This window comes from Hylaeus volcanicus, chromosome 8, assembly GCF_026283585.1.
Source record: "Hylaeus volcanicus isolate JK05 chromosome 8, UHH_iyHylVolc1.0_haploid, whole genome shotgun sequence".
Taxonomy (NCBI): Eukaryota; Metazoa; Arthropoda; class Insecta; order Hymenoptera; family Colletidae; genus Hylaeus; species Hylaeus volcanicus.
The window spans coordinates 12252827-12268234 of NC_071983.1; the positions used below are offsets into that span (position 1 = coordinate 12252827).

Genomic DNA, 15408 nt, shown 5'->3' on the forward strand with positions numbered 1-15408 from the left:
ATCTTTTATTGGATATTTGGAATTTTCATCTAGATGAGAAAAAATCGCTAATAATAGGACTGAAAGTACTTTCAAATACTCGACTTCAAAACGAAATTGAAATTATCATGAACTGTAATTTGTTTGCTGTTCATCTGATATCTTGTTAACTAGACAAACATATAACACTATTAAAGAGGTTAGAAACTTCACGAAAGTGAGCAATATTCAATCGAAAATTGTAAACGATATATGTCATTCGAATAATTTATTGTGTAATAAAAGTTGAACTTTGAATTCAATGTTTCTTAATGAAGAACTACAGATTTCATTATTCGAGGAATCGTCGTGGTTGAACAGTTACGTTGATTTGCAAATATTCAACTTTAAAACAGAATAGAAATGATGAAAGATTGAGTTACATTGTAGCTCTTCACTTACTAACCAGAAGGACATACTTTACGCGTAACATTAATTGGAAATCACGTTGTCGCTGTAAAAATTTTACAAGTTTACTTACCCAACCGTAATGTTTCTTGAAAAGGACCAGTGATGATTCGGAACGTTGATTGGCGGTAATTAGACATTCCTAGTCGATGCAGCGTTTTCCCGTTCGACGCTCTTCTTATTCCAAAAATTACATCCGCTCACTTATCGATATACAAATTCGTAAGATATACCGCGTTTAAATACTTTTCCAAACGAAATTTACTTATCCTTCCTAGACCGCCATTACGTAGCAACGAAAAATCGTCGAAAGTTTGGCGCGAAAATGGAGTGCGCATGTACAGAAAAGCGGCGGACCAGATGGCGCCATAGGCGCAGTGAAAACAGAATCCCAAACCGGTCATGGAGGCTAGTTAACGACTGTGCGCCGCGCTTGCGAATAGTAATTTCATTGAGATATTGTGATATTACGCGACGCCAGAAAATCGACGAAAAGATCGCCAGTTTAAACGAAAATGGGTGCATACTTGTCGGAGCCGATTACGAAGAAAGTGTCGAGCGACGAGGTAGGGAGGAATGTCGCATTCGGCGCGAGTTCCATGCAAGGCTGGCGAATTAGTCAAGAGGTAAGCTAAAACCCTCGAGCGGCCAGTGCACCGTTACCCAGTTTCGTTTCGGTCAGAGAACGGTTTGCCGGTTCACCGTTTCACCAGGATATTACGACATCCATCCTGATCCACTGCAAACGTAATCCACCTATGTTTCGAAGCGCGAAATTCGGTCTATTCGACGGGACGATACGGAAAATACTGTGCCGAATGTAACGGGAAATGTTTCAACGTTTTGCGTGGAAAGAAAACCGTAAACGGCGCCGTTACAAAATTAATAACATTTATCAGAACGTTTCGAAATACGTTTTAACGAGATAACTATCGCGATGTATAAAGATTTTTCTGTTCTGTTAAAACGACACAAACTTCTTACGATATCCTATATACATATCTTATACTTTACGATGTTATTTTTCTATTGCACGGCATAGAAATAGGAAAGCAATGCAACTGTCAGAATTGTTTCTCTCGGAGTGAAGTATTCGATTAACCGATCTAGATTTTACTTCTAATAGATATTTTTTAAATAATACGATGTAACGAACAAAATGTATCGTTTCGGGAGATTTTAATAGTGAATTTTGATGAAATTGTGTGATATATTATTTATGTACGAAACCATCGATTCGCGTGTGGTATCGAAGTAGATGATAACCTTGTTTATACAATGCATTCGAAAGTTTTCATTTTATTTATAACATTAATGCATTGACTACTGTTCCTGTATACCAATGTTACGATTTTAAACGTATTTCATACATTTATTCATTTCAATCTATTTCACCTCCAAGATATATTTATAATTTGTAATAATTTTAATGTCACAATTTGGTTAAAGAACAATTTTTGTTAAGTTACTCACGTGTAAATTAGCCTCAGTAGGTGCATAAGCAAATATGTATAATCTGAAATGACTCCATACAATGTATCTCCAACTATTACGAAAGCAATATTCTAAAGACACACCTGTTCAGTTTTGATTACACAAAGCATATATAAAGTGTGGGATATAAAAGTTGTAAAATTCAAGTAAATTTTATTATGATATACATCTGCATTGTAATTAATTTGTTCATAGGATGCACACAATTGTTGCATAGAGTTTGATGAAAATGTTTCCCTATTTGCTGTATACGACGGTCACGGTGGACACGAAGTGGCAACTTATTGTGCACGTAATCTCCCAGACTTTATTAAACAAACTGATGCATACAAAAGAGGAGACATTAGACAAGCTCTGATCGATGCCTTTCTTGGCTTCGATGCCACTCTTGAGAAACCTGACGTAGTTTCTATTCTCAAGGAGCTTGCAGGAACATCCACATCAGATAAAAAGAAAGATGATTTAAACGAATCTGGTGCGTTTATTTCTGTTTACTCAAGATATGCTTCCTAATGAATTATATTTAAATGAATTATACTATTAATTATATCTTTGTAAATATTAGTCCACTTATTCCTTCGTACAAAAGATATATTTAATAAAGTTGTCTTTATACATTGCATTACATATAGACGAAGAAGAAAATGTTAACAATCTATGTATGGAAGCAACAATGCCATTGGAAGAAGTGATGGCAAAATATCAATCGGAATCAAGTCCTCTCGTAAAAAATCTGAAAAATGAAACATGCAATAAACGAGTTTGTTCGGCGAGTCCATTCTTGCGTGGTCGCAGAGGTAGAGAAAAAGCAAGTTCATCATCTGGTGCAGGTTGTTCATCATCTTCTTCATGGAATACAAATGAAACCGACGTGAGCAGTTCCAGCCAACAGTGTGGATCAACATTGTCCAGCACGATGGAAAGAAAGGAATCTGAATGTCCTGGAAGTAATGAAGCTGAACAAGTTCTCGATTCAACAACTAGTAATGGAAATGTACATGCATCTCCACCAGTTGGATCAACAGCAGATGTCGAGCCAACAAAAAGTGTGGATATGCCTGATAGTTCTGAAGACATAGACAAGAAAGTATCAAGTCCTGGCAAAATAACATCTGCAGAATCAAATGCAAATGAAGTAGAAGTAAATGGTGCAGAATCAAAACGAATCGGAGATGCAGACAGTAGTAAGAGTGGGGGTGATAATGTATCAAGTAGTTCATGTATTCCTGTAGAAAATGGGGATGCAGGGCAGCAAGAACGAATAAGCAGTACCGGTAGAAGAAGAATTCAACCTATTACTTTATATCATACCCTTCTAAAAAAAGATGCTGTAGATTCTGAGGAAGATGACGATGATGACGAGAATGATGAAACATTTGATGGAATCCCAGAAAGGTAGACATCATTAATAAAAACATGCTTCTCTCTATGTACAAAGTTATAGTCTCTGATGTACAATTTGTATTATATTTCTGTTACATAGTATCAGTGATGAAGAGGACACAGAAGATGTTGATGAAGATGAAAGTGATGAAGATGAAGATGAAGAAGATGTTGATGAGGATGAAAGTGAAGAAGACGAGGATGGAGATGGAAACATTGATGATGATGATGATGACGATGATAGCGAGGGTCTTATGATGGACACAGAAGAGGTACGTATGATAATGTCATCACTAAATACATACAACATTGATGAAACCAGGGATGGGCAAAATATACTTCAGAATGTATTCAAATGGTAAACACCTTACCAGTTTGTATTCTGTTTGTAGTCAAATGCTTAAAGGTACATGCTTGTATACAGTAGTTGTATAAATACAGAATATTTTTATTTTATTTTTTTGTCATCAAATATGGAATACAAAGGTATCATGTAATTGCCTGATCGGTGAATGTTGAATATATTAGTATTTCATATTCAATAACTGTGTGAGTAAAGAATATTTTATTTACTTTGATATTTGATTGTATGATATGAGTGCAATGTTTGCTTTCTAAATTTTATATAAATATATAACTTCATAGTAATATGGATTTTTTATAAATTTATAAACTACATATCTTTTACAATTTTTTTATGTAGTTTCTATAAGTTGACCAATATAATTGTTCGTAAATCATTAAAAATGATTACATTGGTAAATTCCTACAAATTTTCTGAAAAATGTATGTTTATTAATTCATGAATTGTTTATATATGTGTATGTATAATAAAAATGTATTATTAAAATATATCAATTATCATAAATTTATTTGTTTGTTGAAGACTGTTTGGAGAACAAACGCCACATTTATACAATATGTTCACAGTCTGAAACAATGATATATTTTTCACTTGTCAGTTGTATATCAATTATAAAACCATTTAAACGTGTCCATCCCTGATAAGAAACAATAAAAATTGTTTAAGTATATATGCTTTATAATTAAGTAATGCGAATCGTTAATTTATACAGCCAGGTTATGATAGTGGATGCACGGCAGTAGTTGCAGTAATGAAGGGCAACGAATTATATGTAGCAAATGCTGGAGACTCTCGTTGTGTTTTATGTAGAGGTGGCCAAGCAGTTGAACTTAGTTTAGATCACAAGCCTGAAGATGAACCAGAAATGGAACGCATAGTAAAAGCTGGTGGACAAGTCACAGCTGATGGTAGAGTAAATGGTGGCCTTAATTTATCAAGGGCACTCGGGGACCATGCATATAAACAAAACGTTGATTTACCGGCACAAGAGCAAATGATCTCTGCACTTCCGGATGTGAGGCACATCACAATCGAACCAGACAAAGATGAGTTCATGGTGCTTGCCTGTGATGGCATTTGGAACTTCATGTCGAGTCAAGATGTTATACAATTTATCCGTTCTCGCCTGACAAACAGTTACGACAATCTTTCGAAAATCTGCGAAGAGGTACATATACCAATTGATTATACTTTGTCAAAGTTGGGTGTTATTTGAATAGTTCTGAGTAAACTTTTATCTAATTACTTTTATTTAATTACTAATGAAAATATTATATTTATTACAGCTATTCGATCATTGTCTCGCACCTGACACCCGTGGAGATGGTACTGGATGTGACAATATGACAGCTGTAATAATTCGATTTAAACACGAGGTTGACACCGTAACAAACAGTACTACTGTCGAAGTATGTACTGATAAGAGGGCATTATCGCCATCTGTACCCACAGAAGAGAATGACTGTGTTACACAAGAAAACACGACAACACCTTGCAAACGTCCTAAAACCGAAGCAACTATGTGAGATTCGTGTTAAATGTTATAAACTGATCTCTGGGGACAGATGAGTGAATGTGAATTTATGTAAAATGCTGTAATTCTATTGAACTGTGAATTTTGAACGGATACTCGACGGCGATCAATACAGTTACTTCAAATAACATGTAAAGTAATGTTAGTGCTGGCTATTGGTGGCAGACTGATGAGTTGGAGCACATGAGGATGATATTTTACTGGTTACATCATCGTATTAGAAGTCTACTATGATGTGAATGAATCTTTTTGTTGAATGGAAATGAACATTCATCTTTTAATTTTTACGCGAAAATCGATGACTTAAAATAGTTTCATTGCATTTGTTACACTGTCCAACAAATTAAAACTTTTTTTAGGTTTTGCGATATCCATTAGAAGATTCTTATAGTGTTCCTCGTTCTAAATACGAATCTGGAAGCCAAATTGGTCCATCACCCTCAGTTTTCAAAAAACGCGAGGTTTTGTAAAGTCGATCGATTTTGAGAGAAAATGTAGTACTCTAGCAATAGAACAATTTGACTTTCAGATTCGTATTTAGGACGAGAAACACTATAAGAATCACTCAGTGGATATTGCAGAACAAAGTTCATGTTGGATAGTGTTATTAATGAATAATGCATTATACGGTCTAACATTTTTATAACATCGTGTACAAAATATGTAAGGTATTCAAACATAATTCTGTATAATTAACAAAGTAATAGATGTTTCTCTTTATAAGTACTTTCTATGGTAATGATAAGGTAGATGGCAAGTATAAATAACATCAGTCTAAAATCATTTACTAAATCAAAGCCTTGTAAGATTTTACGAATAGTGCGTAAGATACAGTAATGATTAGGTCAAAAATACATTTGATTTTAAACTTTCACATTTTTCAAACGACTTTCTTCGTGTCTATAGTTTCGATTTTTACATAAAAAAACAACCCGATTATATCAATGACACATCATCCCATTTGCTCCATCAACATTTACGAAATATACTCTTTGAGTTTTTAGATGACATCCATAGTAGATATGTAATTGTACATATTTATAAATTTAGACCATAGGATTTATATTTGTAATTCAACACGATACCATTTCTTACTTTTACGAAATAAAGTTTATTTTTGAATCCCTGGGTATAGTGGTTGAATGGATGGGTGTGCGAGTAGTCTCGATATGTGTAAACTGTATCGTGTATTGAGAACAATTGCGTATTATGCGTTACCAATTTGTGATCTTGTACTAAAAATACTGGTAAAAGGGTATGCGCTGTACTATGGGGTACTATCTAACTTGAAAAATTCTAAATTTCTTTTCAAATTTCATATAACATCAGAAATGTTTTGCAAATTTATAATAACGTATCACGATATTCATTTAAACGATAAAAATACTTTGATAAAATTATTAATCAGATTCAAATCTAAACGCAAACAATTTGAACATTCATAAAATATGTGTTGAAAAGTAGACTAAATTAACATAAGAAATGTGTAAAAAGGGAGGATGGGAAAATATTTAAATTATTTATCTGTTTTTAAGAAGTATGTACTTTATTTCAGTCGAAATCGTTATATCCACACTATGTGCTTACATAGTTTTTCATCTATATGACTAGTTCGATTTCTTTTTTACATGGTGATGATACATAAATAAGAAACATTTTTAATAAGTAAAATATAGAAATACTGCTTCACAAGATATTTGTTATCTCACAAACATGGTTTCATTATACCACTATTTCATCATATAGAATACCGCAACGATTGCGTATTTACAAAATGCAACGTTTCTGTTCACTAAAACAGTATAGCTGTTGGATAAACAATTAATATAAATTATCCGCGGTATCTTCACAACTTGCTTTAGACTTTTTTATTGTTATTCATCTTTTACCAATGCTCACATGTAATTGCGGCTGTTAGTAGACAGTAATTGTATGAAAAACTGTTCTTAATTATAGAAAGAAAATAATCGTAACATTTACGAAAAGGAGAAAATAACACTATTGTCAAGGAGATCAATAGCATATGAATACTAGAAGCAGTACCTAGTATCACTCATTGTCAGAATTAACTGATGTGCCTTTCTGATTCAGGGGTTGAGAACCTTCACAATATGTATGTACATTCGACGCCGTCTTATTAAGAAGGGTTTAAACCCCGATACCGTCTTAACTGCAAACTTCGTCATAAACTTATGTATAAATATCTTGTTTCATAATATATGTCGCTCTAATTATTTTTGTAATTTTACTTGCGCTCCTTAAATCGAAAATTACAATTAATTACAATTCTTTTAACTGATTCAAGTTTTTAATTCACAGTTAATTGTTCAATGGTTTCTAACTGTTCCATTTCAATTTTTTTTAAAGAATCATATTGTATACGAAGTCTCTCAAGCTCCATAGATCTCTCAACAATTTGCGCCTGTAATTAATAAATGTTAAGTTCTTTTAAATTGTATTAATTAAAAGCTAATTTAGTAAATTATTTCTACCTATTTATTTCGTATATATTTTTATATGGAATTAAATAATATATTATATTAAAGATGATCGAAAAAGAAACAAAACAACATCGAATGCGTATATAGATATTTTATACGCTAACAAAAAATATCAGACCACACATTAGATTAATATTTTTTTTTTAATTTTATCCTTATTTCGTAATTAATATTATTTTCCTACGGTGTCTAACATCTTTATTTTTTCTTGGGAAAAATTCTGTAATGTGAATAGAGACACAATGACTTTCAAAGAACAGTTACAAGCTAAAAAAGCAATTATGTGATGTGAGTTAAAGCAACTGATAACATAGTCCTTAACCATTAATTTCTATAGATATCTTAATTGTTTACTATATTTATGTTCGGTATGTAGTTTTTTTTTTTATTTGACTCTTTCTGACTGTTCTATTTCTATATTTATATGTATGTAGACGTATTTAGCGTACAACAACCTGAATTTGTTGTTTTTGAGCCTCTCTTTCTTTCGCCATGGAACGAAGTAAATTTCGGGTTCCAATCGTTTTCATTTTCTCCTTTTCCACTTCGTTCGCCAATCGATCAATTATTTGTATAAATTCATCGGAATTCGTTTGAAACTCGGTAATTTCTGAGAAACAAGATACAATATACGTACATACGTTAACAAATAAAGTAGTGAATTAAGAACATTTAAACGTTTCTGTCAAATGGAGATTTAAAAAACATTTCGTCAAAAAATTATTCTTCGAGTTCATTACGAAAAAAATATTCCTTTTATATTAAGCGAAAGGAATGTCCAGATGTTTACAGTAGAATTTTACGCTAATACTGAAAGGGCATATATATGAAACAAATAAAAAATATAAAAAGTAATCTTTTTTATTATCTGTGATAAATTTTTCTTAACAATTCATATCAAGATAGAATTCGTCAAAATAAATTACTTTCGAATCCAAACCAATTATACGAATTTTGTAAATATTTATGGTAATAATAAAGATAACAAAATGTCAGACACGAAAAGGATTCAAATTGTAATGTAAGATTCATTTTGCAACTTCATTCAAAGGCGGCACATCTACAGTGAAACCTCAAATTACACGAATTTGTATATACGCAGTTGTGCCTTCATATGAGCCCTTACACAGTTTGTACACCTGTACGTCTATATTTGCATACTGAATAATGTTTCCTTTTCCAAAATCGATCAGTCCTGTTAGGAATATCGCATTAGGTCAAACAATTTAATCAGTCTTAAAAAGGTGTACGACTAAGCAAAAGTTAATCGCCATTGTCTTCATTTTTCTTTCTTTTCGACATTATTCTTAACCTGGAATTTATCTTTCTTTCTCTCTGCATTATATCATATTTATACAATTCGACTTATGCGTAAAGCTTCAGAACATATTAACCGCGTACGTCGAGGACTTGCTGTAGATGGCAGTAATTACTATCAGCAAACATGTGCACGCATTTGTTTTACCGAAAACGAATTGAGCAATTATTGAATTCATGAAGAATAAAAAATAACGAGGTAAGCCAAGCGACAAACCTCGTCAAAACACCTTTGTAGCGAACTCACGCGTACCAAAACAGCAAACGAATGCAAATTACGTTTTGTAATTACAATGATTTCCATAAGACTCACTCGAAATGAAATTCCGGCATTCTTCTTTGAGCTTGTTTGTCTGATTCGCCACTTCCGGTTCTAATACACGTATCTTACTTAAATCATCAATGTAAATCCCATACTTTGCCAAAGAGTCGGCCATTTTCTTAAATAAACAAACGATCGGTCTCAACTAGTCGCGCCTGCGCGTATCTCGGGCTAGTCTTCGTTTCTTCATGCTAGTCACTCACCAAAATGGGGGTACGATAGGGTGTATTTTTTTTCATCGAGTCATAAGACATAAAAGATCAGTGAATCGTGCTGTTTAGTAAGATTTGAACGTTCAAGATGAGGCTAATAAACGTTACATAAAATATTTTTCTACCGATTATCGTTTTCTCACGTTGTCGTCCGACAGTCGCAACGCCTTCGTTCTTTCTCTGTTATATTTTGGGTTTGACATTTAACAAAATCAATATTCTTTCTCTTGAACGTTTCTTTATTATTTAATCATTACAATATCTTGTCGTTGTTATTCGTTATGTCTGGAGATCACAAAGCAGAAATTAAATATCCTTCGGAGTATGTCAAGCTCAATATCGGCGGTTCCTTACACTACACAACTTTAGGTACACTGCAAAAGCATGACACTATGCTACGTGCTATGTTTAGTGGTCGCATGGAAATTCTCACAGACTCCGAAGGTGAGACGTTTCGTAAATGTTCAATTTTTAGATATTAAAGTAAATATTTTCTTTTTTGGTCAAGGTATCGGATAATTAAATGGATGTGATCTTGTTTGTACTGGGTCAAAGATAATATGATTCACTTTAATAATGTTTTGACTTAACAATGCAGGCTCCTTCAGGAGAATGAGATGTTGCAAATAATTAAAAATAAGAAACAGGATGAAAACTGCATATTGTTTGAATGTAAATCAAATTACATGTGGCAATGGTAGAAGACAAATCAAATTTGTTGATTTGCACATAACAACATAGTAGTCCATCGTAACATGATGAAAGAAGTTAATTAAGTAACAGAGATGACAGAATTTTACAGATAGCGATTTGTACATCATAAACATTTGAAAGTATATGAAAATTGAGCATGATGCTATAGCTGTATGTATTTTTATTTCTAGGTTAGCTTGTAAGACTATTCAATCAATAATAGTATCTAATAATGTATCATTTATCTTCACAAAGCCAAGATGAAAAAACTTACATGTAGTCAAGTGTGTTATCATAGATATAAATAAGTTGTATAAAAATTAAAAGAAAACCATCTGTGTACAAAGATAATTTCTTTTAAAGAGTCACCACATCGTTAGGTCAAAACATTGAGAAAACAAATTATATTCTTGTATTGTTTTGGTACCAACAAAATCATGTCCATTTATTTATTCAATACTATATTGTTCAGTATAATAAACAATTCATTAGCATTTTAAACACCTATAAGAAGTTTTGTAATGTTAGAAAACTCATACTGAAATATGTATAATGAAAAATTACTTTAACATCTATGAACAATGAACACAATTTCTTAAAAAAAATTAATGAATCATAAGAACACCTGTATTTTGGTTGTTATAAGTAATGATAAGTAATATGTAATCAATAGGTGAAAGACTTATATACTTTTGTTATTTAATATGTAAGGAGAAACTTCAAATAGAATCTCTTTTTCTCTCCTTCTTTTAACCACTAACAGAAAATTATAGACAAATGGATTGATTATATTGCTAAATGAAATTAGATAAATAATCCATCTACTAATTACAGAATTATTCTCAAGTTGTAAACAATTTTTATTTGTGTTTTAATATATCTATTGAGATTGTAAAATGTACAAGTAATTAGTATTTTGTAGTTGAGCTTTACCACTTGTATTCACAGGGTGGATATTAATAGACAGGTGTGGTAAACATTTTGGAACGATCTTAAATTTCTTAAGGGACGGCTCGGTTTCATTACCAGAGAGCACAAAAGAAATGGCGGAACTACTCACAGAAGCAAAATTTTATTGCATCAGCGAATTAGCTGATTCTTGTGAGCAAGCACTTCTTCGTAAGGAGAGAGAAGCTGAACCTATTTGCAGGGTTCCACTTATCACTTCTCAAAGAGAAGAGCAATTGTTAATTAGCAGCACTACTAAACCAGTAGTGAAGCTACTCATTAATAGGCACAATAACAAATATTCCTATACAAGGTGATACTACCTGTTTCATAGAAATTGTGATATGCAGTGAAGCAAAAAACAAATAAATATAAAAAGCCTTGTCTTTGCAGTACGTCAGATGACAATCTGTTAAAAAACATAGAATTGTTCGACAAAATGTCTCTTAGATTCAACGGTAGAGTGCTATTTATTAAAGATGTAATCGGCTCCAGTGAAATTTGTTGTTGGACATTCTATGGTCATGGCCGCAAAGTTGCAGAAGTTTGTTGTCACTCTATTGTATATACGACAGACAAGAAACATACAAAGGTAACTAAATAATGTATACTATTTCAATGGTTTTATATCTGCTAACTATGGAAGTATTTATTGCATAATATAAAATTATATTAAAGGAGTCTTCTGGCTTAAAATACTAAATAGAGATGCTTTTTCCATAAACTATTTTCTCATAAACACTATTCACAGTAGCGGTTGCAAACTTTTTATTATTATTTTTTTTTTGTACATATTTTAAGAATATATACATTGCTCATATTTTTTTATAGTTTTAACATTTCCCCTATTCCGATTTTTAAGTTTGAATGTTTAAAGTGTTGGACATTTTATGTAGAAAATAGTATGAGGATACAACTAATTTCCGAATAATAACATTTGTCTTCCATAAAATATTTCAGAAAAGAAAAAGGTCCTTGATTTATTTACTTCAGACCTCAAATGAGTTGAAATTCAGTAATTAGTTTAAAAACATCATACCATTAAATGAGAATAAGGATATCAATCAATTAATATCTGAAATTTCAAAAAAATGTAAAAAAAAAAATAATATTTAATTTTTCAATTTTAAACCAGAAAATCTCCTTAACTTGAATATAAAGGGAAAAAGTAAAACTTTAATTCACAATACATAGGTTGAGTTTCCAGAGGCCAGAATTTATGAAGAGACATTAAATATTTTATTATATGAACACCGAAATGGTCCCGACCAAGAACTAATGCAAGCAACATCCTCGCGTGGTGCGGTCAGTGCACCACCTTGTACATCTGACGAAGAAGAGGGTGAGCGTTCAGGCTTGGCTCGCCTTCGCTCCAACAAACAAAACACCAACTGACCCAACCTTGCCCCCCTTACCTCTCCTCATCCTGCGACTTTTAATGTCGTTCGAGTCCTCGCCCTTAAAACGCGAGCCAATATAAAGTAAGATGTGTGAAAAAGGAGATACATAGAAAATTCCATGCATACGTATGAATCCATAAATATTTTCATACGTATATATGTATCTCTTTCCCTTTCATGTACAACAATGAACGAACAATATCGTCAGGATTGGTTGTACGATGGGCTATCACTAAGTTTCACATCACACTTTTATATTTTCTTGGTATATAGCTATATATCCTAATTATTTTACATGTCTGGGATCATTTACAGATAATTTTGATTTCAAACAGAATGACAAATTCGTCTTGAATTAATTCATACTTATGCAATAAGGTATATAGGGTAATAAAAAATGTAAGAACGTTTTCTTATTTCTTATTTTCATATTGAAAATCTGGAAATAAGTATCTATAAGAAAACAAAGATGCGAGTACTATTTATGTGCCAAATGTTTTGTCAGAAGTAAAAGCAGAAGTAAGTCGAAGTTGCCATTCTGTGGTCGATGGAATTATTTACTATCTGATACTCTATAACAACTTTTAAGCAGTTATTTAGAATAATAAATTGTATAAAACCTTGCACAACATAGGACTGCATTGTTACCTGTTATAAGTATTATTATTATAGTTATTGCTATTATAAAATTATGATTATTATTACTATTATTATTAGTATCGTATTTATCAATATTTTTTATTACTATTGCTAGAATTAATACAAATTTAACATGTTTATATCATTTTTTTACAAAACAGAATTCTATATATGTCAATAAATTAATAAAATAAAAAATGTGTTTTTTTTTGCATTTTTCAATTGGGATATTCTATTAAACTGCTTAAAGGATGCTGTGGAGTAAACACTGCCAGTAAAATAACTACAACAAAGTATATAAAATGATATCAGTCAGATACAATTCAATGTTATTCAAAATTATATAAACATAGGTCCTATATCACGGAAAACATAATAATTTTATAAGCGAATAAGCTTTGTGTTAATTTCTGTACATCATTCCAAAATGTGGTACATTTTTTTTCTCATATCAATGCTTTTTACTTTAGTTACCTACTTCAATGTATGAAAACAAACATGTCGTAATTCAACGTATACTGCAAACCGATATAGCATACTTTTCGTAGTATGGTGCAAAATCTTAAATTTAATGAAGGGACCATATGTATTCCAATTTCATATGTACAGTTATTTCGCTGTAAAGAAACTTTCATGCAAAGATTATTTGTTATTCCTTGATTTACTAAAGTTAAAAAATTAAAAGTCCGCATATATTATTCTCCCGAATACAAGACGATATTTATGCGTATACATTATAGCAATATGGAAAAGCATAAGGTTTGATAACATAAAGAAATTTAAGTTCCTATAATTTTATATAAGGAAAAATTTTAAAATTGTAGGTAGTGAGTGTCGTTCATATTTCATATTTATTATAAACTTTTATAATTAATAAAATTGTGTAATATGTAAGTTAAGCTAAATGCAATATATATTATGTTAATGAAAATATTATTGCTGCTTGAATTTTTCAACCTCACGGTAGAGCACAGTTTTAGCGGCCTTCTTGTCAGGTAAAACCGACACGAGCTTTAACATTTGTTGAAATTACATGTTTTCATATGTAAAATAATAGAATTAGTCGTTGTCAAGAGTGAATTAAAAATTGTACTGATTATTTATGTTTTCTTTCAGGAAACTAGTACGTCCCATCAATATACATAGGGTAGCCATGGTCCACTTATTAAATCGACGAAATTTATAATCTAGCTACATTGTGCAAGCCATCAACGTTTTCACAATAATTTAAAAATATACAGAAAGTTTTGTCTTGTATCCGGGTGAATTGAGTAACTCATAAAGATTTTGAATAATTTGTTCATTCATTCAATTCATAACTCGAAAAGAAAAACGAAGGTTATGTTTTTTTTTGTTTTTTTTTTTTATCAACTTGTCGCTGCTCAAATAACAAAAGAATATTTATCAATCCACACTCTTCCAGGCGTTTGCATTTGCCTAAATTTTTGAAACTGTATATAATAAAGATGTCTGTACATGATATCAATTGTGAATTTACAGATTTGCCAAATTATCTTATCCAAAGGCAAAAATAAAGTATCAAATGGTAATACTACAAGAAGTTGAATACCGAGTTTAATCTACCGAATAAAAATAACCCTACTCCATGTATAGATAACGCTACAACTTTTATGAAAAAGTAATGATAATTATTTCATTATGTACTATTTTATGAAAAATGTATTAAATTGTAGCTTTCACTGTAAACCTAGGGAACGTTAATAATATGTATTTAATTCGTGCTTTAACAAATATTATTTGTATCTGTATGCATATTTGGTAGAAAAAGACTGATTTGCAAAATATTTTTCTTCAAATTTTCTTTGAGAAAAGTAAATTTGCAAAAGTGGGGCCATTAAATATCTGAGATAATAATTGTCTGGAGAACAGGGTATCTTTTTAAAATGTGAAGGAAAATATCAAATAATACTTGATAGATGCATAATAAAGAAATAAAAGAGTAGCGCAAACGAAAATATCAACAAGACGTATATATACATACTTATCTATCCTGTGAATTTAATTGCAAAAGAAATATTCTTACTGTCTATAATTATGATAATAAAATTAATTAACAGTAAAAATATACATACGAATATGTAATTCAGAGTGTTAATAAGTGTTACTGTGATACTGAAATTGAAATTGCGTAATAAAGCTAGTGTATGATGTATA

General features: G+C 31.4%; 3 protein-coding genes across 4 annotated transcripts; 2 read left to right on the forward strand and 1 right to left on the reverse strand.

Annotated features, from left to right (window-relative positions):
- Positions 1–805: 805 nt before the first annotated feature.
- Positions 806–7435, forward strand: LOC128880780 (probable protein phosphatase CG10417). Its single transcript, XM_054131213.1, has 6 exons — positions 806–1052; positions 2116–2395; positions 2553–3315; positions 3404–3575; positions 4380–4835; positions 4954–7435. The coding sequence occupies exons 1-6, from the start codon at positions 942–944 to the stop codon at positions 5191–5193; spliced, it is 2022 nt and encodes a 673-aa protein (XP_053987188.1). The 5' UTR covers positions 806–941; the 3' UTR covers positions 5194–7435.
- LOC128880782 (intraflagellar transport protein 20 homolog) lies at positions 5223–9468 on the reverse strand. The gene is made up of 3 exons (XM_054131216.1): positions 9333–9468; positions 8158–8312; positions 5223–7623 (listed from the first exon to the last, which is right to left on the reverse strand). The coding sequence occupies exons 1-3, from the start codon at positions 9454–9456 to the stop codon at positions 7510–7512; spliced, it is 393 nt and encodes a 130-aa protein (XP_053987191.1). The 5' UTR covers positions 9457–9468; the 3' UTR covers positions 5223–7509.
- A 366-nt stretch (positions 9469–9834) lies between these two features.
- LOC128880781 (BTB/POZ domain-containing adapter for CUL3-mediated RhoA degradation protein 3) lies at positions 9835–15408 on the forward strand. Of its 2 annotated transcripts, XM_054131215.1 has the most exons (5): positions 9835–9997; positions 11195–11507; positions 11588–11786; positions 12389–12536; positions 14350–15408. In XM_054131215.1, the coding sequence occupies exons 1-5, from the start codon at positions 9835–9837 to the stop codon at positions 14355–14357; spliced, it is 831 nt and encodes a 276-aa protein (XP_053987190.1). In that variant the 3' UTR covers positions 14358–15408. The 2 variants fall into 2 exon arrangements, with proteins under 2 accessions (XP_053987190.1, XP_053987189.1); XM_054131214.1 differs by having other exon boundaries at positions 12389–15408.

Excerpts from the sequence above, each read along its gene's own strand:
- LOC128880781 (XM_054131214.1), top strand. The coding sequence starts at position 9,835 with ATGTCTGGAGATCACAAAGCAGAAATTAAATATCCTTCGGAGTATGTC. Across the intron at positions 9,998-11,194 it reads AATTCTCACAGACTCCGAAG|GGTGGATATTAATAGACAGG; the intron begins GTGAGACGTTTC and ends TTGTATTCACAG. Across the intron at positions 11,787-12,388 it reads CAGACAAGAAACATACAAAG|GTTGAGTTTCCAGAGGCCAG; the intron begins GTAACTAAATAA and ends CACAATACATAG.
- LOC128880780 (XM_054131213.1), top strand. The coding sequence starts at position 942 with ATGGGTGCATACTTGTCGGAGCCGATTACGAAGAAAGTGTCGAGCGAC. Across the intron at positions 2,396-2,552 it reads AGATGATTTAAACGAATCTG|ACGAAGAAGAAAATGTTAAC; the intron begins GTGCGTTTATTT and ends CATTACATATAG. Across the intron at positions 3,576-4,379 it reads TTATGATGGACACAGAAGAG|CCAGGTTATGATAGTGGATG; the intron begins GTACGTATGATA and ends TAATTTATACAG.
- LOC128880782 (XM_054131216.1), bottom strand. The coding sequence starts at position 9,456 with ATGGCCGACTCTTTGGCAAAGTATGGGATTTACATTGATGATTTAAGT. Across the intron at positions 8,313-9,332 it reads ATGCCGGAATTTCATTTCGA|AAATTACCGAGTTTCAAACG; the intron begins GTGAGTCTTATG and ends CTTGTTTCTCAG. Across the intron at positions 7,624-8,157 it reads CTCAAAAACAACAAATTCAG|GCGCAAATTGTTGAGAGATC; the intron begins GTTGTTGTACGC and ends TATTAATTACAG.